The sequence below is a fragment of the Archocentrus centrarchus genome, chromosome 12 (assembly GCF_007364275.1).
Source record: "Archocentrus centrarchus isolate MPI-CPG fArcCen1 chromosome 12, fArcCen1, whole genome shotgun sequence".
NCBI classification, from domain to species: domain Eukaryota; kingdom Metazoa; phylum Chordata; class Actinopteri; order Cichliformes; family Cichlidae; genus Archocentrus; species Archocentrus centrarchus.
This window is the reverse complement of record NC_044357.1, coordinates 14,814,670-14,836,440: the sequence shown is the minus strand read 5'-3', so window position 1 is coordinate 14,836,440 and position 21,771 is coordinate 14,814,670. Positions and strand designations below refer to the sequence as shown.

The 21,771-nt window shown below is 39.0% G+C and overlaps 1 protein-coding gene across 1 annotated transcript in view; it reads left to right on the top strand.

Moving 5' to 3' along the window:
- Window positions 1–21,771, top strand: part of hcn1 (hyperpolarization activated cyclic nucleotide-gated potassium channel 1) — a 76,165-nt gene that overhangs the window by 42,148 nt on the left and 12,246 nt on the right. The window contains exons 4-7 of the mRNA XM_030742969.1: window positions 4,190–4,408; window positions 9,904–10,050; window positions 14,888–15,128; window positions 20,614–20,778. Coding sequence (XP_030598829.1) covers window positions 4,190–4,408; window positions 9,904–10,050; window positions 14,888–15,128; window positions 20,614–20,778 — 772 coding nt within the window. The remainder of the gene's footprint in view (window positions 1–4,189; window positions 4,409–9,903; window positions 10,051–14,887; window positions 15,129–20,613; window positions 20,779–21,771) is intronic.

The window sequence follows — 21,771 nt, the reverse complement described above, 5'->3', positions numbered from 1 at the left end:
AATAGGTGCTAAGCATGAGTGCCTGCTGTAATCATAATGCACTGCCCCAGAACTGTGAGTCACATGCTGTGATGGCAGCCAAAATGCAAATTTAAGCAATCAAACTGAGGAACAGCAGTGAGTGAAGAACAGTGAAGTGAAAAGCAGTACTGCTGCTGATTTTGTTGTGTTCAATAGAGAGCTCCTGTAAAATCCACTTTGCAGACATTATAATATCAATTCAGTGAGACAGCTCATATTTGATATTATTTATCACAGCAGCAGAGTATAAAAGAGTTTGGTGTCTGGGCTTTGAGCTCATCACTTCCCATAAATATGTCATGTATAGAGATGTGATAAGTAAACACTCTCCAGGAGCTTACGAGGTAGATTCTGGGGTAACGGAGGGGTTGAAACAGCAGACAGTGAAGCAGGGCAGCAACAACGCTGAGACTTCAGAGGGAGAAATTTTGCAGCTTAGACAGACCAGCAAATTGGCAGGTTGTGTTTGCTATATGACACGAGGAGAGTGAGGAATGTGTGTGACGCAGTTGAGCTGAAGCTGACTGCCTGAATTAACTTGTGGGCTTTGCTCGATTTGTTAGCAGAGAATATTCTCTCCGTCTCTGTCAGGTAAAACTGCCTTTGCATATTTTGCATTTGTGTCTCCCATATGTCAAATCTCACAATGGGCAGTTGGAAATGAGAATGATGATCAGTTCCGCTTGCTGTAATCCTCCATAACAGGCTGCATAACCTGCAGTGCCTCAAGCACGCAGCTACTATCAGCACCGCTTTAATGTTACAGTAAAATATCAATCCAGAGTTTTGCTGCTTCTGAGCAATTCAGTCTCCATCAGTCTGTTTCAGATGAAAAAAAAAAAAACAGTGGGAAGTAGGAATCACTAAAGTTGGTAATGTGAGGCATGCTTAAACAGACGGCTGTTTCTTTTCAAAACAATCATTGTCAAATGCAACTTACCAACAGTTTACCTTTATTACTATATCCAACAAAGTAACCGTGTAATAAATGTAATGCCACTTTTGAATGCCAGGGTTTTATTTGCACAGTATTATATTTCTTTGGACTGTGGGAGGAAGAATATTCCCAGATGTAGTACCTCATGATATAATAAATGTGAGCTCAGCTGGTCAGTTTTCTGTACACAGACAGCCAAGTTTGCCTCATTTAACCAGACCTCTGGTTTTGTTTTTCTTGGTATTGGTCACAGTAATCGCTTATGGTGAATAAATTATGCACTGGTTTCCACACCATGTCAACAATATTCACAGCTTTACACTGTTTCCAGAGCTTTCCTTCACTGGAGAAAAAGCTTCTAGAGTCATTTTATAAATTGTCTGCAGGTCATTCTTGTTTGTGTGACTGTTAATTAACTGTGTGTTAAATTTGATAGACTGCTGTTTCAAACTGCTGTTTTTGATTAGGTAGGCAGGTTAATGCAGGCAGGTGGATGCAATATTTCTAAATGATGCAGCTGCTAGTTTGGAGAGGATTCAGTACAAACTTTGATTAAGGGATGGACAGTGAAGCTGAACGGACACAAATTGTGAGGTCAGTCCCCAAGCCCTTAATGACCTACACTCCAGAGCCCTGCAGAGATTTCTTTGTTGGAGCCATTTATTTGCGTGACAAATTCAAACAGGGGAAAAACAGCAAAAGGTGCAGTGAGTCATTCCAGCTTTTGTGATATCATCTGGCAAAACCATGTCTTTGTTTTTTCATGCATACAAATATGTCAACACAAACACAGCCCATTGTTGCTGAATAAACAGTCACCCACCATGTGAAATGTGCATGTGTGAAAGAACATCTAGGACCCAAACTGCATTAGTTCCAGGTATATGGTTGGCTGACTTTGTTCTCTGTGTGGAAATACATTATTCTGTGTATATGTGTGGTGCGCTGCAGTGGAGGACTACTTGTGCTAAAATAGTAGCTGCAGATATTTCCAATACAATGAAAGCTATGAGCCCTGTCATGGCAGGCTGACCTGTCACAGCTTTTGCCCTATGTTAGCTGGGATGGGCACCAGCCTCCTACATCCCTTAATGGGGTAAGGAGTTAAGAGGATGGATGGATGGATGGTTGTGATTATTTGAACATTTGACCCTAAAGGTAGTATTTTTGATGACTTAACACACACCATCCATCCTTTTAATTTTTTTTATTTATTTCCAGGACACATAAATTAGCCTGTTACCAAACTGAAACAAACTGAAATTAATAACAAATCCTGTAATCAGTTCTGGAGGAAACAACTAATCAGCACTGAGATAAGAACTGATGAGTCATCCAGGGCTAATGATTTGCTATAAATGTGCTCATTTACTAATTCCCAGTTGATGAACAGTGTGGACTCAAGCAGAACAGGGAATGTCATGGCAAAAGGAGACACTATGGGCATGATGACACGTTCTACATGCGGCACAAAGGTCTGAGCCAGCTGATGGAAAATACAGCGATTACCTTAATTTTTTTTTGGGAGGTTTCCTATTTCTGTCATTAGCTGTTCTGTTGCGGGTGACAGGTATTGCGCATGGAGCGCTTCCTCAGCACTTTTTCTTTGCAGGAGGTGAAGCTTTTCAAAGTGTCAGCAATTTGGCTGTGGGCACAAGCCTTGTACCGGGAGCCTGTCACATTTATCTCCAGATAGTGGCTTACTGAGTTTCACAGATATACTGTAGCTGCAATGGGCTCGTTCAGTTGCCCACTAGAGATTTTGCACGTTCCCCGAGGGAAAAGGAATACTTTCACATTAGACATGCTGAGACTATAAAAAGCAGGAAAAACAGAAATGTGGGAAATCTGAAATGAAAATGAAAGGCCTTTCGAGCTTTGTGCATATATTGTGATACTACCTGATAATGTGGATAATCAAAATTTAAGAGGTTCTACACAAGTCTCTGTAGAAAGTGGCTCCTAATGAGATTTCATGGTAAAAAAAAAACACTTTCCAAAAGGAATGGCCAGTGACTATCAACCCAGGGGCAACAGCAGATGTGGTCCAAGCTGTAGATATCCAGGCTACTAGTTCCAGTTAAGCTGGTCTTATTTGCAAATGGTGATTTAAAAACAAAACAAAAAAGACAATAGCTGATGCACCTTTTGCTCTCCACATAGACTGTTTACCTGCATAACACCAAAGCCTCCTCAAAGAGGATTGGTCAACTACAAACTACAAACTGAAACCAGAAAGCTTCTAGTACCAAAAATCTAGTCCCTTACCCTACAAACATCTACATACAGTATGCATATGCAGATATGTTTATACAGATTATCAGGACATTACGGTGGTTATATGCAGCCACACATCCATGGAAGGAGCAGAAAGCAATAATAAATGGTGGTTGACTGTCTCACCACAAAAGGCAAGCAAACTGATTACAATCATAAACTCTTTGACCCCATATTTGTCCTAGGAACAAGATAAAGTGTCTTTATTCCCTGAGAATTATTTTCCTCAGTATTAACCCTGTGCAGCATGGACCCTCTGAATCTGCAAAAAGATTTTATAAAACTTACTTGACTGGCAGAGATTGTGAGAAAGACCTTTAAAGTATCAATGCCCAATGGACCATCTTTACATATCATCAGGTTTACAGACCATATTTTCTAAAACTAATGATGGACTTTTAAAGCCTGTGCGTCTGAACTTTTTTTCCCAGTCCACAGCATCCAAAAAGGTCAAACAACTTAGTCGAAATAAGGTGGCTCCTCAAAAATCCTGTTGGGCACATTATTGAATAACAGGGGCATCATGAAGACAAATCAAGATACACTATATGGACAAAAGTATTGCGCCACACCCCTTATATAATATATTACTGGATAGTTAAAGGCACAGAAGACAATCCTGTTATGTGTGAAAAGAATAAATACCATAATTTTTTTAGCTTTCGCAACCATGAACTGCTTTCCATCCTTTGATTAACAGAAAAATGACCAAGGCCAGGCAGGTCCAGGCAGAGAGAAAAGGTAAAAAGGTAGAAAGGTAATTCATTCAGTAAACGCATAAGGTTCAGAGGCATGCAGAGTATGTCGGATGAGTGTTGGTGATCCATCAAAGGAAAGTGTGTTGTTCCATTTTTATCTGCTGAGGAGCCTTTCTTCCTCACCTTGCTTGGCAGTAACTCCCCCCAACCCCTCTCTGTTTCTCCACTCCTTTCTCTTTCCCTCTGCCTCTTACAGAACGTTTCTTGGGGTAAGCAGTACTCCTATGCCCTCTTCAAAGCCATGAGCCACATGCTGTGCATCGGGTACGGTGCCCGGGCACCAGTCAGCATGTCTGACTTGTGGGTGACTATGCTGAGTATGATTGTAGGTGCCACGTGCTACGCTATGTTTGTCGGCCATGCTACAGCTCTAATCCAGTCACTGGACTCCTCACGTAGGCAGTACCAAGAGAAGGTAAGAGTCCTACAGTGGGACACATAATATTAAATACCGGAAATTTAAAAGAACACTGGTTTTACATGATTTCCATTATATTGAATGTTCATAATCCTTTAAGAAACTGCTTGGAATGATGTACGTGCACAAATCTTTAATGTTTTGTTGTTTCAAGGTAAGTTATGCTAATTACCAGTGGGATAGTCTAAAAGCAGTAATCTGAGAATTTATTTATTTTTTTTGATGACTGGATAAAATCCTGCTCATTGGAGCTGGATTTTAATAAATTAGGCCTCAGTTGCTCTGTGGACCAATAGGTTGAGCTCTCACAGATCACAATACATATCCACGTGAAGACTAGGAAAGAGGATTCCCTACCCAAAACCAAAGGAGATCACATGATGTCAACAAGGTGATGAGGTCTATGACACGAGCAGGCACCTCACTGTCTGTATGCTGCCAGTGGACACATTTTATTTTTTTCCTTTTGTTTCAGTTCCTATTACATCATTACATTTTTTTTTTTTTTCCACGTGGAGGATGATTATCCAGCATTTCAACTGAGCCACCATCTGTGATCCCGCTGTGGGGCCTGGGCAATTCCCAAAACACCCAGCCATGACTGATGCGCTTTGTGTTTGCACGCAAGAAGCAGAGTTTAACTCCCAAACTTTGCCTGTGCTTATGCTGCAGAACTCAGTGTACATACAACATTGTGGGGCAGGGGATTAGTCTTCTCTGATATGTGTTCATCCATGAACATGTTTGGGATTAAAATGAGGAGCTTTAACTTTAACATATGCAGTAACAAAGAATTGTTCATTTATAAAATTTAGGGACAGCGAGTCAACTGAAAGAGCGATTAACAGGATGCGCTAATAATTTTGTCTTATAAATTATTATTTAATATGACATGCTGCGTGTTTGATTGGAAGCAATTACTCAGTTTTTAGAAAATAAAGCTAACAGTGTTTAATGAAGCTTGATTCTTCAAGCCATTTTTCAATCAGTAATGGGAATCCAATTCCTGCCTTTCAATATTTTTTATTTTAAGTATTTTCTGTCTTATGTGATATTATAAGTGGCAGTAATTAGTTAACTAAAGATAATTATTTTTCATCTATTAGTTATTCAGTTTGTTATCTAAGCCAATTTTTGAGCATTTGCCTGTTTTTAATTTTAATTTTATTTTTTTAATTTTATGTTTTTTGGCACTTTGGCACATAACCTAATGAAAAATCTATGATTCTTGAAAATGTGTTTGGACATTATTAGGATAAAAAGCATAGGATAAAAATAATAGTAAGTTGCAACCCTAAACAAATATTTTCAGGCACACAAAACCAGAAATTTTATGTTTTTGCTTTAATTTTTCATCCATCCATTCTCTTCCGCTTATCCTGTTCAGGGCCCTGGGGGAGCCTGTCCCAGCTGTCATAGGGTGAGAGGCAGGGTACACCCTGTACAGGTCGCCAGTCTGTCGCAGGGCCCACACAGAGAGACAAACAACCATTCACACTCACATTCACACCTATGGCCAATTTAGAATTACCATTAACCTAACCCCACTAACTGCATGTCTTTGTACTGTGGGAGGGAACCCACGCAGACATGGGGTGAACATGCAAACTCCACACAGAAAGATTACAGCCAAGGTGGATTCAAACACAGGCCTTCTTGCTGTGTGACAACAGTGCTAACCACAGTGCCACTGTTTCATTCTTTTTTAATTTTTTGACAAGTATACAATGAAAATTATCAGGAAGTCAACCTTTTTTTATTTGTATATAAAGAATCTGTAAAAATTTCATGAGATTTGCTTGACTTACTAACAGTAATTGCCAAAGAAAAACAGCGCAAATTTGAGTCACTGGATTCAGTGAATGTTGAGCATATCTATCCACTAATCAGCACTCCAGTGAGTTGCATCCTTAGTGAATTTATCTGAGCGTGGATCTATGTATGGATATACACATGCACACGCACAAAGGCAAGACAGAAATACGAAGTACGCATTATTTATTCTTTGGGAGATGTTGGCATAATTCTTATCAGAGCATTGGTGGAGTCACCTTGGCCATAACAGGACATGCTAAAATACCACTTCATTAATTTACACCTTGCTTATAAAACCATTTAGCCATTGCCAATTTATTCAAGTGTGATTGCCTGACCTTGCCAGCTTCGCTCCTGGTCAGTGCAATCTAGAGGAACATCCCCTCAGTGCCTTTGGCATGGCATTGCAGTATTACATGGCAGCTAAAACCTGTCATTATAATTCTAGCTTCCATTATCTTTGCACAAGTGCTATCATAAATACTCACAAATAAAAAAACAATTTAATTAAAAACAGTAAAATGTACATAAATCATTATGATCATCTTTGCTAAAGAGGTTAACCTCAATAGGATGTCTAGAATGCCTTTTCACTGAGATTGACTTTCATCCATGTGTACTTGACACTGACAGCAGATCAGGTAAAATTAATAGATTCCAAAAACAAGAATCCCCCCCCGCCCAATGACCTTTCAGTTTTTTTGCTGAATAACAGCACTGTGAGTGTTTTTCATAAGTTGAAATTTAACATAATTCAAAAATAATGTTATGATTGATCATAAGCATCTAGACATATGTCATAACATATTCCAGCAAAGAAATGATGACAGCAGGTTGCCCTCAGCAAACAAGTGAGCTGCGCCAAGCCACTGTTTGAATTAGTGGCATGTGTCCTGCCCAGTGTGTGATGTACATCTGCTTTGGAGCAACTATGTTTAATCTACATCTCTTTCCATCCCTCTAACGTCACCCCAGGTATCAAGCTGACAGCTTCAAGGCAGTGAATGCCATGTTCATGGTAACAGAGCCCCAGTGTGGAGCCAGGTTCAGCTGGGGCTGATTTGCTGCATGGCTGTGCATATCAGTAGAGCAGGCTGCAGAGCAGCAGGGAAGGGTTCAGGGTGCTGAGCCTCTAGCCATTCCATCTATCACTGCCACAGCTGGGGGGTTGGAAACATGGACGGAGAGATGGATGGGGATGTGACGTTACAAGTTCTCTGAGGCTGGAGGATGTTTATGACAAGAACGTGATGAGGACAAAGGAGAGAAACTGATGTGATTGTTGTCAATAGGTTCCAGACTAGAAGAAAAGAAAAACTGCTGAAATATGACTAAGGAGGGGAAGGAAAAACACACCAAGCAAAAGCTATAGAGAAGAGAGGAATCAGAGGAAAAAGAGGGAGGGGAGGGAAGGAAATGAGAGTGTAAAGTATGTATGATATAGAGACATGCCTGCTGTGAAGGCCTGGTGCTGCCACAGTGCAGCTGTGTGTCATTCAGGAGCTGAAGAGTTGCTCTTCTAGACATGTCCAAGATGTCCCACATTTCATATTTTGGTTTGAAGTTTGAAGCGATAAAGCTAATTTAAGGGTCTCACTCATCTGAAAAATTGTACTGATTAAAAAATAGTTTTAAAATTAAATTTCTACAATATAAATTATCCTGTAAAAATGTCAAACACTATCCTGCAAATACATTTATAGCATGCAAATACTACATGAAATACTACACTGACACGAAAGGGTATCAAATCAATTTCTGCTTGATAAAAAAAAACAAAAACCATTGAGCACATACAAAGTGGATGAAGCATTTTAACTTGTACTACTAATTGCCTGCCCTCTTTAAACTGTCCTTCACATCTTCTAATATATTCTGCAGCAGAGAAGCTTTCATCATTTTACACAATGGATGAAAACATATATTTCCATGTGATATTTAACTTTGCAAATCACAAAGTGTCCCTGAGTTAAATTATTTCAACAGGAATGCCCCAGGAGTGCCACAAAAGAAGTTGGTTCTGCCAAGTGGCACATCCCAATGTGGGTGTTAGTCTGACTGGGTCCTGACTATTTCTAGAGAGAGATAGGATAAAGAGAGAAATGGATGAGGTAGGATAATGAGGAACCTAGTCAGCAGTTATCTAAATTGCTCCTTTAGAAAGTAACTGGGTAATTAACCAATAAAATTACACGTTTGAATTAATCTGAGAATGGAAATTAGTCATAATGAAAAGATAATGTGACGTTAAAGCTGAAGGCCACGTTTCAAGCCCGAATGTGCCCCCACTGCCTTAGTCTGTGCCTGAGTTGAAATGGACTGGTTGAGCCACTGCAGACACCCTCCGACTTCAACTGTGTGAACTCAAAATAAATCAGTTTCCTGCAAACAAAGCCCTAGTCCCTTATCACCTTTCTGCAGCCGGGTGAGAAATCAATGAGGAAGGCATTGTGACTTGAGTGTCTCCTCTGACTAACAGATATCATTTTGTGGGGCTGCTTGCATCATGTTGGTTAAAGCCTCTCAAACTGAACTGGGCTACCAGCCTCACATCTGTTGGCCTTTACCTACTGCTCTACTGTCTTTACAAGGGGTTTATTTTCAGGTGTTGGGACTACAGCCAGGTTGACTGACTGATAAAAATAGATGAGCTAGTTTTTTTGTGTGTGCGCCTTTCTGTCTTTCTTCTCTTTCAATTAATTACCAGAAACAGGATGTCTCGTACATCTTTATTCGTCTCAGTGTTGTAAACAGAGAAGTCAAGCATGGAGATTTTCTCCTTTTTAGCATCACACTGTTTACTTTTTTTTTTTTTTTTGTAATTCCCAGCACTGCTTAAGGATTTATTTACAGCTAAAGGCATAAAATACATTCTTCTGTATTAAAACTGTATGTAAAATGCAACTAATTACTAATCAGTTATATTTGTTTGCATTAAAAGTTTAAATCACAAATTACACAGATGCAGAACATTAATATAAAATGTGCCTTTTTTTTCATTCTTAATGATTTGCTTATTAATGTGATGGCGGGTGAAAATGAAGTTAACTGTAATGGTGAAGCTTGAGAAGTTTGAAGTTATAAAAATGCATTTTAATGTAAGCAGGAAAGTAAAGTGAAGTCACAGAATCCATTTGGTATAATCAATATATTACTACTAATGAGCTCAAGATTAAAGAAATCACAGCCAAAAATTATTTAGCAATTACCCAATATCCTGGTACGCTCCTGCAGCTCTCATGGATACCAGGTATCCCTTGCTAGTTCACATTATAGCATAGCTTGGTTGCATATCAGCACTGGGCTTCCTGCATCGGTGAGATAATGTGAACTGCTACCTTGGTCTGACATAGCCGCAGGCCTGTACTCGTTCTTACTTTCTTCACCACCTGCCTCTCTCGTTCTGCCTCTCCCTCCCCAAACGCAGAACCAGGACATGGCACTGTGACTGTGTGAGAGCATGCCTTGTCCTCAATACAGAGACACAAATATGCACTCTGTGAAGACCACATTTTTGTTGCTTTACTATTTATTTACAGTCATTTCAAAACAAATAAAAATCTCTACACTTTATTGAGATTGCTTTAAAGTATCTGATTTTTAACATGTTAAGCTGGTAAGTCATGACAACTGTTTTTTTTTTTTTTTAACTAATTTGCTTTCTCTTCCTCTTCTAGTATAAGCAAGTGGAGCAATACATGTCCTTCCACAAGCTTCCAGCAGACATGCGGCAGAAAATCCATGACTACTATGAGCACCGCTACCAAGGAAAAATCTTTGATGAGGAAAACATCCTGAGTGAACTCAATGACCCACTCAAAGAGGTGAAGCAACTTTAAGAAGCTCTTTTCCTTAGCAATATTTATAAATCTGCAGAGTTTCCATTTAAATGCTTTGATTTTATTTTTGGAACTTGTAAAAAGCACACACTGACAGGTAAGTGTCACACTGTTTTAGTTTTGGAATATGAAGTACGTCTTTTTTTTTCTTTTTTTTTCTGAATATCAGCAGTGAATCTTTATTTGGGATTTTTATTTGGGTGCAGCACCTTAAACTGAAACACCTGTCATCTCATCTTACAAGGTCAGGAAGAAAGAAAAGAGCAAAACGGATTCTCCTCAGCATCCTGGGTGAACCCAGACTGGCTGTACGTCAAACATAACATTTTACACAGAAGCACTTGCTGTGCTTCACTTTTGATTGCAATAGACTCCACGAGTTTGTGTTTGACAGAACTGTAAGACAACTGATAGAGAGGTAATGAGACAGAACAACCAAGGTTACTATGAAGTCAGGGACCAGTTTTTAAGTTCTTGGATGACCTCTCCATAAGCACATTACATGTGCAATTATGCAAAGGTATACTGGGGAGCAGAGGAGTAAAAAGCAAACGTGGGATAAATATAGGAATCCTGTGTAGGCATCCTGACCAGCTCTCACAAAGCCTCATTAAGTCACCTTGCAGAGTTATATGTTCAAGAGATGAATGCTATGGTGTGCTGAGTTGCTGCACAGCCACAGGCGCTTACAGGGAAGGTGCAGGGATTTAAAGGTAAAGCACAGTAAAACATAGGCTTACTTCAATATGTGTACTAAGCAAAGCTTAAATCCAGCTTAAATCAAGACAGGTGGCTAATAGAAAACATAGTCGCACCAGAGCAATTTCAGTAAGTATTACATGTTGTTATAATTAAACAAATTTATTAGACCACCTGTCATGAAAAAAGAAAACACAAATATTTTAGAAATCCATTAAAAACTTGTATAAAACTAAAAATGACGTTTCATTAAGCTTTTTTGTAAAACAGTAAATTAGAAAATTTATGATAAGAATAATTCAGTTTTAGCATTAAAAATATTACAATTAAACAACTTGCGCATTCTGGTGGATTAACCTTTAAAAATGTATTTTGGTAACTACCAAAACTATTAATTTAGGGCAGTTATGGCACAAACCTTACAGTACATTGGGTGGTAGTCAAATAAATTTGTTAAGCACTATAAATTTAAACCTTAACTGAGATCACGGTGTAATACATTATAAGATATTGTGCTTCTGATTCCGCTTCTGTAATTTTGCTACTTTGCTTCAGTGTCTGATTCATTTTTGGTCTCTTTAACTGGTTTTGCAATCCTTTTTAACCCGATGACTGCACTTCTGTTCCAATCACTCCATCCAACAACTATGGTGACTAGAAGTGTTTTCCCCCATGTCAGCTGTGCAACCTGTTTCCTCTCTGTCTCTAAAAATATAGTCTTTATTTGATCATCCTTCACTGAAGTAGGCCACTTTAGTGCTGAAAGAGTAATATGGCCATTATTACTTTAATAGAAGCATGTGTACTTATAAGATATGGTATATGAAATAACTTAGATGAACTTACTGCTTAGAATATCTCAGAGGAGGCAAACTGTGGTAACAAAAATTAATGCAGCTTTACTTTATTTTTTCTATTTTGCATTATTATTATTATTATTATTTTTAACCCAAAGGTTGTGCTACTACTATTACTATGCATGTTCATTCACATTTCTGGCTCATCCTGAAAATTTAATACATTTATCCCAGAAACTAAGCTTACCTACATCTTTCTATATTTCAATTTAATTCAATTTTATTTACTGTACCAGTCAAAAGTTTGGACACACTCTGAGTGTGTCCAAACTTTTGACTGGTACTGTATATAACAAGACTCTACAATAATACAGAGAAAACCCCTACAATCAGACAATTCCCTATGAGCAAGCACTTGGTGACAGGAAGGAAAAACTCCCGTTTAACAGAAAGGAACTTCCTATAGAACCAGGCTCAGGGAGGGGCAGTCATCTCCCCTGACCAGTTGGGGGTGAGGGGAGGGAGACAGGATAAAGACACACTATGGAAGAGTGCCAGAGAATAATAATAACTAATGATTAAATGCATAGTGGTGTTGTGACAGAATGTCCGTACTTGGTCCTCACACACTTCACAAACAACATGCCGTGTTCACTTCAGGCTTTATTTTCCTTTCTTTTATACCATGCGGTCTTTCCGTGGAGCTCCACATCCTTTCCTGTCTCCTCCCCAGCCCCTACTGTGTAGAAAAGAAAACTCATTATCGTCCTCAGCCCAGTCAGCTGACTCACCAACCTCACCTGACGCCGCACCCTGAACCCGCTGCCCCACCCCTCCCCTGCAACCGAGCTCTAAACCACACCCCACCGCCACAATTGTGTAAACACACAGAGAGCGAAAACAGATTAGTTATTTTATCACGATAATGAGTACGTCTGCTTACCACCGCACAGTTTAAACTGTTGTGCACCTCATCTATGCACATTCGTCAGTGCAACAATACAATTATGTTTCCCTGTTCAGCAGTAATAATCCTGATGATTAAGTATTTTGCGGGAAGGACAGAATTCTCCCATAGATTTCTGTTCTATTGATTGTTCTGATGCTTCTGAAGGCCACTGCATTGGCATTCTTGGATGATGTATAACCTGGTGGAAAAATTGGAATGACTTGGTTTGATTAGTCCGCTCTTTCCTGAATCTTTGTCTGTGAGACACCTTTTTACCTTTATTTAAGCTGAAAGTAACTGAATGTCCCTTTCACGCAGGATCTTTCGGTCAGCAGACTATTGCTCCTGCTCCTTCTAGGTTTGAGTTTGTTCATTTTTTCAGCTCTTCTCTTGTTCTTTAGGTCACATTTTTTAAAAAGCATTCTGAATTAATTCACAGTACTACAAACAGTAAATTGTAGTCACATCAGCTACTGCCCTTGCTTGTCAGTGTGGTATGGTATTGTGTAAGATAGGGTATATATTTTATCCAAAGTGAATAGCTTGGCCTACTTAGCTTCTGAAGTAGTGGTTAAATTAGGCAGGTTAAATTTTGAGAGATAAGCATCAACAAATTTCCACAGCTCATTTAACAAAAAGCAAAAATTAATGTGGCTGTAAAACCGACCACCATCAGTAAAGCTAGTTTCAGACAGACTGACTGAGGCTCATATTACTTGAGTGGAGCTGATTGCCACTGAGTGTGGACAATCTAGGGGGTCCTGACTTAGAGGTCAATTTGGGAACTGAATCAGCTCCACTTGGCAGCACTCAGACTACCTAAGAATCCAGAATCAGTTAAAGTATACTTATAACTGATTGTGGCAAGCCAGTTATCACAAGTCTGCAAAACAAAAAAATGTTACAAGTATGCTGCTGTTGGTGGTTTAAACAATCCCCACTTGTATCTCTGCATCAACGGATAAAACAGCTTTGTATTTTTTGCAGAGGTCGGTCCTTCTTCTGGTTACAACAGTAAAATAAATGTCTCCTGTAAGGTGAGATGACATGTCTTTTCAGCCAGAAAAATTCCACCACTATGTGTTTACATTATTTTTTTTTATAATATTTCTACATCTGCAGAGCCTTTCCAAAATGCCTGGCTGGTTTTAACTTATTTATCTGGTGAACTGTAAAGATAATCTTAAGCAATCCATCACCGTATTGAACAGTTTGTTGCTCTGGGCAGACATCACTTTAAAGAAATAACCTTTCGTGTTGCATTCAAGGACACTGCAACATCCAGTAATTGACTGTGAAAAAAAAAGTATTACATTGATTAGCTCTGGTAGCTGAAAACCTGGTGTACAACATAGACGAGCAAAGATGAACACAATGAAAGGGCAAAGGAAAACAAGGACAAAGTAACTTTGAAAAAATAATAAGGAAAAAAAACACATGTTGTGATGGATTTCTTGGGCTGTGCAAGATTAAGGCTTTTCTAAGGTGACTTTCAGACTGTAGTGAAACAGAACAATCAAAGGGATGCAGTATAGAAATAGTTGAAATAGATTGAGTTTGAAGCTAATCGGCTAAAGTATGCTAAACCAGAGTCCATACAGCCTAATACCCAGACTGTTTTGCTGCTCTGTCTCTCTCCCCCTGCTCCCTTCCTTGCCTCTGTTTTGCTGCCTTTTATTCTCTGCCATATGACAAATCTTTAAATAGGCATAGCCAAACATTGTTTTCCCAGGAGGAATCCTGACTGTGCATGAAAAGTGCTTACTATATTATTCATTAGTTCTGGTGCTTGATTGAGGTCAGAGCTGTGGCATTACCTGACACCAGCTTCTGAGGCTTAGCTAACATTTTTGCCCTCATGTAGCCAACAAGCATTTCAGAGATTGGTTATCTTTCTGTTAATGTCCTGTTGTCACTGGAGGAGAGTTATCCCTCATGTGGGGTCAACAACACATTGCTGCAGATGCCAAGTGCCCCAGCTTTCCATCTGCACAGCAACAGAGATGTGTGGGTAAACAGACAACAAGCTCCTAATCTCCTGCTGGGTATGAGGGGACAGGATGAGACCAGAGAGATGGCCTGCAGCCGGCACCAGAGGGCAAACTCATCAGGAAATGAATCGTGTGCCAAAAAGTTTCTTCGCAGGAGAGATGGAAAGTGCTTTAGAAGCATTAGGGATAAGGCAGCAATATGCATTCCAATTCATTTATATTTGCAGATACTGTAACAGTGGCAGAGATGAAAGATTTGTAGTGGTGTTCTGTGTCAGGCTACCTAACTGATGCTCATTTTTCACTTTTGGGTGGAAATAACTGAATTATTGATGGCACAATCTCGTCTGTTAAATCAACACTTTCCTTTTTTTTCCCTCCACCAGGAAATTGTCAACTTTAACTGCCGCAAGCTTGTGGCCACCATGCCTCTGTTTGCCAATGCAGACCCCAACTTTGTGACGGGGATGCTGAGCAAATTGAAGTTTGAAGTTTTTCAGCCCAATGACTACATTATCAGGGAAGGCACTGTGGGGAAGAAGATGTACTTTATTCAACATGGTGTTGCAAGTGTCATCACCAAGTTTAACAAGGAGATGAAGCTGACTGATGGGTCCTACTTTGGAGGTAAGAATTAAATTACAAGGACTGGAAATGAAACTTTTTTTTTTTTTCCTGGTGTATTTGCTTATTTTATAATAGTTTTCAAATAAAAGTGCAAATGTCAGCTACATATTCTACTCTGCTACTTACCTTAATATACACTATGTTCTTAAAGTTATACCATATATTCATATATGAGACTAGCCCGAGGCCTTTAATGCTTTTTGAAGTTAAGTTATTGTAAATGTAGATTCTCATTAACCAAAGCTGGATGTTAGTCAGCTTTCGTTGTTACATAACCTCTCATCTGGTTGCTGGAGTGGGCCAAGGCGTGGATCAGGCATCCCTTAGGACACACAGAGGTCCCTCCCCCACCCTCACACACACAAACGTAGATGCACATACATGAGCATGAACTCCTCTCACCCTGCCTATACATCCCCTCTGCATTCATTTGGCACAGTGCAAAACAAGGAGCAATTCCCTGGTTCTGTTCTCTGCTGTGCTTTCATTCTTCCTCTCTTTCTCTCAGCGTGGGTCCCATTCCTCATCCAAAGAGTTCAAGATATCATTAATTTTTTAAATGTCAAATGTAATTTCATTGCACTTTGTTTACTCCGACAAAATCCGCAGGCAGACATTGTCGTGTCTCTGTGAAAGCAAAGCAAAGTTTCCTATTTTAGAGGTTCTTGCATATTTTATCTCCTGAGTTCATCCCCACTATGGAAGGAGGCTGAGGAGTCTAAGAATACCTTCACTTTGGTGTGTCTGTTCCATGCAGTTCATGTCTCAGAGGCGAGCCATAGAAGGAAGCGAATCAAAAAAAGAAATGCATCACCTTTTTTTCCTGCTTGTTCAAAACACAGAATTACTGACATACACTGTTTCATAATGCCAGCTGGCAAAGATACCTGCTTCAGATATGGAGTTTCCAGGGGAGGATGGCTTTAAATTCTGCATTAAGTAATGTAGTGATTTGTTAAAAGTGCGTGGCAGCAGTGTTCAGGTTGTGTATCCTGTAGCTGTAGTTCAGAGACATTTTGCTCAGAGACACAGAACAAGCAGATCATGTTTATGAAACTAAGGTGAAATGTCAGGATAATGCCTTTGGCCAATATCGATATAACAAAAAGGATGTTAACAGGATGTAAATTTTTTTTTTTTTTCTAGGGCCTTAAACTCAGCCTTGTGCTAGAGTCAGCACAAACACCTAAGAAATTATTAATTAAATAAAAATAAAAAATACAAATAAAATTAATTAAATAACTAAACATTAATTTAAAATTAAAAAAACAAACCAATTCTTACAATTAGGATGCTGGAAACAAATTACGTTTAGCATGTTTGATTAAAAACAATATGTGAGTAACCATTTCAGCTATAACATGGAGTACAGTGGAAACAAGTAGTAAACATGGGCAAAGGGCTTGGTTTCATGCAGTAGATAAAGGATTTAAATGTTCCCTAACCATCCCTCAGATAAATTACCTCAGGGTGACATTTATACAGTAAATCCAGGACATTTTTGAGGTAGCTACAGTAGGTACACTTCTGGAAGATGATTTAGATGATCTTTTTCAAGCTTTGCTTAAAACATTTTGACAAAACTAATGGAGTTATTTTTAAGTTCATAGAAACTTATATATAAATATTAACCTTTGATTTTGTGGTTTGGGTGTCCTCCAATTCCATGCAAAGATTCACAAATTGTAGCTGAGTCCATGTAATCTTTAACAATACACAGAGAAGCTCTTTAGTTTTAGAGGTGGGCAATCAAACATTATGTGACAGTCTTCTCCAGTAGAATCACAATCCACAGTCTGAATCACAGTTCTAGATGAACTCAAGTGATCTCATGTTAACGTTTGCATATTGTTATCTGAGCACAAAGCGTCACTTCAACTTAAATTTCTGCATCCTGCGATCTTGTTCTATTTTATTCTGAAGGGAGAGATACAGAGATACCTGTCTACCATAGTAGAGTATGTACACACACACACACACACACACACACACGGAATCCATGTAAACATTAAATATTCACTTTAATGACACATTTTGTACAAATCCTCAGAAAAGCAGCTCATATTAAGATTGGTCAGATTGTCCACCCTCAATTTCAGTTAGTATATTTCAAAAAGATGGAGAGTTCACAGTGAAAGATCACACCAGCATCTAATATAAGCTTAATAAAAAAAAAAAAAAGGGAGACTATTAAGAACACATGGTAGCATTTAATGAATCGTATAATCTTTTAAATTAGGGATGCACTGTATCTGCCCAAAACATTTTGTTGTGTTTTGTCAGGAATGGTGCCTTCTGCCCTGTTGCTATTTTTTCCCTATTTGTTTGGCATTGGCCCTGCGTTGGGAGCAGCTGGCTATGCCCAGCATCTCACTCTTCCCCCTTTTCTCAGATGATTTACACTCTCCTTACAACCAGGCCAGATCGTGGCCAGAATGAGAAATCAGCGAGTGGGACTAAGGCAGAACCAAACACAAGGAGAGCGAGTTACAAAACGGAGCCCAGACACAGGAAACTATTACCATAGTAATGAGTAGGACATCCATGAGAACAGTAGGTCACAAAGCACCTCTGACAATGGTCAATGACTCACCTGCATGCTAAAGAGATATCATAGTAATCACAGGTGAGCGTGGTGAATGTGATTACGCACTGGCATTACACAGTTCTGTGAGGCTGAGGGACTAAAAGACGACAATGCTAGGACAATGACAGATAAGAGATTTGAATCCAGATCGGACTTTAATGTGTTTAATGTCACAGGGGACTTTTCCTCAGCCCCAGCCATAGAGGGAGACGAGGAAGAAGAGCTCGTTGCCATGAGAGTGTGTGACACATGAAGTGATGACAAATTATCCGCGATGCTCAAGGGTTCAGCAGTGATGCTGTGTGACAAGGCAACAGACACGTGTCACAAAGCATCACTGGAAGTGTTAACAGGGGTCTAACTTACACACACTACAAAAACATGCCTATAAATGCTACCTGTACATGCCAAGGTTTTTCCGGAAGATGGTTTTAAACTTCTGTCTGTTCAAACTTCTGTCTGTTGCACAGTTTTATAGCCTGCCAGGAACTGAGAATATTAATGGAGCCAAAGATTGTTCAGAAAGAACAGGTTCATATGTTCCTAATTTCAAAAAGCAACGTAATGCAAACTTATGCAATTTTGTCACCACATTAACATGAAAGTATGAAACCATGACAAAAGAGAGAGATGCAGGGTGAAAGCCAAAAATAACTGATTTATGTGGTGGTGGTGAAAATGTTGACAGGCAAAAAACAATGATGCATGAAGAAGAGCTCTCAAAGGTCTGAAGGAGGTTCTGGTTTTACATAGGAAAGTCTGGATCCAAGCATTTCCAGCTGACCCAGTGGGTTGCTCCACCCACCTGCTGCAGCATAGAAAGAGAACATATAGACAAGAGTCACAGAAACACAATGAAGCATGTATGTTTGTACAACATATACAGTAGTACTATGTATATATAGTAAAAGAAAAGTTAAACTGTGTAAAATTATAGATTTTTATGTCCTCTGAAATGCTGCTTTCATGCTGTCAAATAATCACTCATAACTGGTGTAGTATTCTGTTGCTTGTTAAATTGAAGCAAAGCACAGTTAGAACATGCTGCTGGACTTGTTGATGTTTTGTGTGAAGTTTTGTTCTCATTCACTCGCACTATTGTTTCATTTTGGAGTCGTAGAGGTTGCCTGAGCAAATAAGAGAAGTAGTAACTCCTGTGCTCTCTTAAAAAGGTTCCTAACTTGTACTTAGATATATATGAAACAAGGCCCAAAAGAGAGTTATCTGTATATTGAAGTAGAAGTCACAGTTGGTGAGGCTCAGTTCAAAGAATACAGGACTAACATTTTATACCCTGTTTAATTTAGCAAAATCTCTACATGATATCAGTACTTATTTAGTGCCGCGGCAGGTGAAAATTTTGGGGAGCATAAATTATTTTCAGCTCACCCCCTCAGCTGATTAACTCACCTTTCTCTTTAACTGAGTCACTGGCTGCTGTGTGTCACATTAACACATTTATCTCTGGATGTTTCCAGTTTATTGGTGTACCAGAGTGTTTTATTAAGGAAAAAAACAACCAACCACTCATTGTGTTTCTTTTTATTTGCGTTTGGTCTTCCCTGTTCTTAACATGACACAGGTTTCTCTGTGTGTCTGCTTGCATTACTAGATGTATCAGTGAAAGGAATCTTTTCCATTAAAACAACACTAACGCCTTATTCACACGCACAGCTTGAGAGTGTTGCTCACACTTCTTGCACTCTCTGTGCTCTATTTTCATGACAGCTCCTGGCAGAGCCCAGAAAGATCACACCATAACAAGTTAACATTTAACGATTTAATGAAGATGGAAGTCGTGCACTAGACTGGACAAATGGGGGTGTAGGTTGAGTGGTGTTAAAGAATCAGAGAAAGAAAAATAGAGGAGGGATCAAATGATGCCTTAGTACTGTTCACAGTACACATCTGTATTATGTCATATGTCAGATTTTACCACGCCATTTGTTGTAATGGCCCCGTGGTGCACATATGCATTTCTTTATTGCTGACCACATATGATGTGAATGTTTGGAGCTGCTTCTAAACTTTTCCTTCTGTAGGATTTCAAATGCAAGACTTTTACTTGTAAAGTATTGGTGCATACACCAAAATCCCAAAAAGTTGTGACGCTGTGTAATATGTAAATAAAAACAGGATTTCATAAACCCATATTTTATTCACATAGAACACATCAAATATTTAAACTGAGAAAATCTTATAATTTTAAGAAAAATATCATTATCGTTTTTCATGAAAAAATAATATGTCTCAGTTTAAACACTTGATATGTTTGTTTTCTTTGTTAATTGTGAATGAAATATGGCTGTATGAGATTTCCAAATCATTGCATTTTGTTTTTATTTACATTTTAGACAGACCCAGCTTTTTCTGGAAATGGGGCTGTCCATACTTTTATTTTGGCAAATGATATGACTACATCTTCCACACTGATGATAATAATACTGAAAATAAATACTGTAGCTGCAGTATAATACTCTGTTTTATTACCAGATGTGAAGGGGACTACAGGGTTAATTATGATGAACTGTTGATGAGTTCTTCTGTTAACATCTTGTTATGTCAGAAAGAAATATTTCTTTCTTGTCCTGTTAATGCGGTGCACTTGAGGCCTGACTTTTTTCTTTATATCAAGCTTGGTACTGTATCATATTATGGCGCTGTTATGGCTCTGCAGCATGATGAATTATCTTAGTGTAATGCAAGTGACAGCACTGCTGATGGGCTTCACATTCTATTTGCATTCACATTAGCTTCTAGTCCTGTACACTTCGTACTCGAGGCTCATTTATATGAGAATAATCTATGTACTGTAATTACTAGGATGATTCCCTTCTGTAGAGTTTCTTCATGTGTCCTCTTTGTTTTCCTTTACCTCTCTGTGTTCCTGCCCTATAGAGATCTGTCTGCTCACCAAGGGTAGACGAACAGCGAGTGTGCGTGCAGACACCTATTGTCGACTCTTCTCCCTCTCTGTCGACCATTTTAATGAGGTGCTAGAAGAGTACCCCATGATGCGACGTGCTTTTGAAACTGTTGCCATTGACCGATTGGACCGCATCGGTAAGACCTACATGCCACTTTTTCTCTCTGATTCTTCGGATCTCTTGCCTGTCATAGTGCCTTGTTGTCTTGTCTTTATCAGTATTTGTTTGCCTTCTTTCTTCATAAAAGCATTGTGTCTGCCATCTTGTGCTGCATGACCTGTATGCTCTCTATTGATTTTTTTTTCTTGTGTCTCTTTCTTTATCTTAAAAGAAAATTATTAAAGACAATTTTGTTGTTACCAGCATTAATCCTTCTAAAGAAACAAAGTAGTGTTTTGTGGTTGGATTAACTGGAAGGCAGTGCATGTCGCTGTCCGGGAGGGAGTCAGGTCGCCCCCTCGTTGGTTTGGTGTTGACCCCCCCACTGGATGCCAGCGAGTGGATCGAAGCTAACCTCACATGCATGTGTGTCTGGCCCTCTTTCCACTCATCTGCACTCCTGGGTATGAGCAGCACCCCGCCCCATATCAGAGTTGTCAAAATCAACCAGACAGAAACCCCATAAAAAGACACAAAGAGCTGGGTCAGGTAACAGGAGAGCCCCCACATTCATCAGGTCCAGCCAAGGACCTTGTTTAGTTTCATTCAGCTATGCTCTCATCATATTATTTTTACTGTCTAGTAGAGAAATGTTTATCGATGAACTCAACCATGACAGATGATAGTTCAATAAAACAATTCAGACAGAGTCTTGTTACAATTTAAAAAAAAAAAAGGGGCACATGTATGTCACACGAACAGGGCAATAATTGGTTGCATTGACCCTAACGTTGCACATTCTCGCACTCCATTTTGTTAAGTGTTAAGTCTGCTCTAAAATTTTCAATAACATTTCATTATAAATGACCTGAAAGTAATAATTCAGCATGCTTCATGTATACGTTAGTTACATTGTTACATGACTTTCCACTCAAGTCACAGTGAAGCAGGTAAAATATTTAGTCAATACAATGCAAGTGTATAATAGGATTCTTTTACTGTACTTAATGATAGGTTGAGTAATCTCATT